This window comes from Bombus impatiens, unplaced genomic scaffold, assembly GCF_000188095.3.
Source record: "Bombus impatiens unplaced genomic scaffold, BIMP_2.2 scf_0647, whole genome shotgun sequence".
NCBI lineage: Eukaryota > Metazoa > Arthropoda > Insecta > Hymenoptera > Apidae > Bombus > Bombus impatiens.
The window spans coordinates 1,309,798-1,310,802 of NT_177066.1; the positions used below are offsets into that span (position 1 = coordinate 1,309,798).

Here is a 1,005-nt window from a genome sequence, read left to right on the forward strand (position 1 = left end):
CCGAGCGGTCTGCCGCGGATCTTCTCTGCCTCGCTGTAATGCGACTTGAACCACATCTGCTGTAGCTCCGGGTGTCGATCGGGTGAAAACGGATGGCTCTCCAGAATCGAGTAGAGCTCGTGGTAAGCGCCTCGATGAAAGGCCACCGTAGCTCTCGCTATCAACACGTTCTCGTCGCGACGAAGCAACTCGCCGGGCGGCAAAGACCATAGGAGCCTGTCATCCAAACACATCGTGTCTTCCTTTTAGATACGATCCGCTTCGACCGACGGGTCGCGTCGCGTCGAATCGACCGCGAGTCCGCGAACAACGTCGATGAAAAATCATGAAATGGCCGCGGCTGAAACGCGAATTTCTCGACGATAAAGAGATCGCGATCGTTCGAGAACCAGTCGAATCGGTAAAACGGAAGACAAAGGCAAAGAAAATAAACGAGAAGAGAAGAGAAGCGAAGAGAAGAGAAGAGAAGAGACGAGAAGAGAAGAGAAGAGAAGAGAGGAAAAGAGAAGAAGGTAAAAGATACGAAACAAGGAACGATGGTTACCTCGTGAGCTTCTCGATATCCTGTCTCTGCGATAACGCCTTGCACATACAAGATATCTGATCCGGCGTATAGTTACTGGCCGTAATTCCCAGAGAAAGTCCGCCGATGTTTCCGATATTGGTAGACGTATTCGCGGAACTGCAAGTGGTCAACTCTTGAGGATATTGCAGGCTACCGTTCGATGCCGTCGTCAGGTTTTGCGAATGCGAATGATGCGTTAACGCGAGCCCGGGCATCGACGAGTCGTCAAACTGTCCGGTGGACGCGTTTCGGTGCATGCCACCGATCTGGCTGTTACACTCGCTGTTCGGCGACGACAGTTGGTCCGAGCTATCGGGCATTCTCGATGTCGATTCTCCGTTTCTCGCCGATCATTCGATGCTCGTTTCACCGTCGCGTCGCGTCGCGTCTTCGCAAGAAAATTCTCTTCGGTCGCCACCGCCGCCGCCGCCGCCGCCGCC

At 53.7% G+C, this 1,005-nt stretch overlaps 1 protein-coding gene across 1 annotated transcript in view; it reads right to left on the reverse strand.

Moving 5' to 3' along the window:
• Positions 1 to 999, reverse strand: part of LOC100742225 (homeobox protein six1-like) — a 5,318-nt gene extending 4,319 nt beyond the window's left edge. Inside the window, exons 1-2 of the mRNA XM_024369906.1 lie at positions 545 to 999; positions 3 to 216 (exon numbers count right to left, since the gene is read on the reverse strand). Of these exons, the coding sequence (XP_024225674.1) occupies positions 3 to 216; positions 545 to 885 (555 nt within the window). The 5' untranslated portion in view covers positions 886 to 999. The remainder of the gene's footprint in view (positions 1 to 2; positions 217 to 544) is intronic.
• Between the last annotated feature and the right edge of the window lie 6 nt (positions 1,000 to 1,005).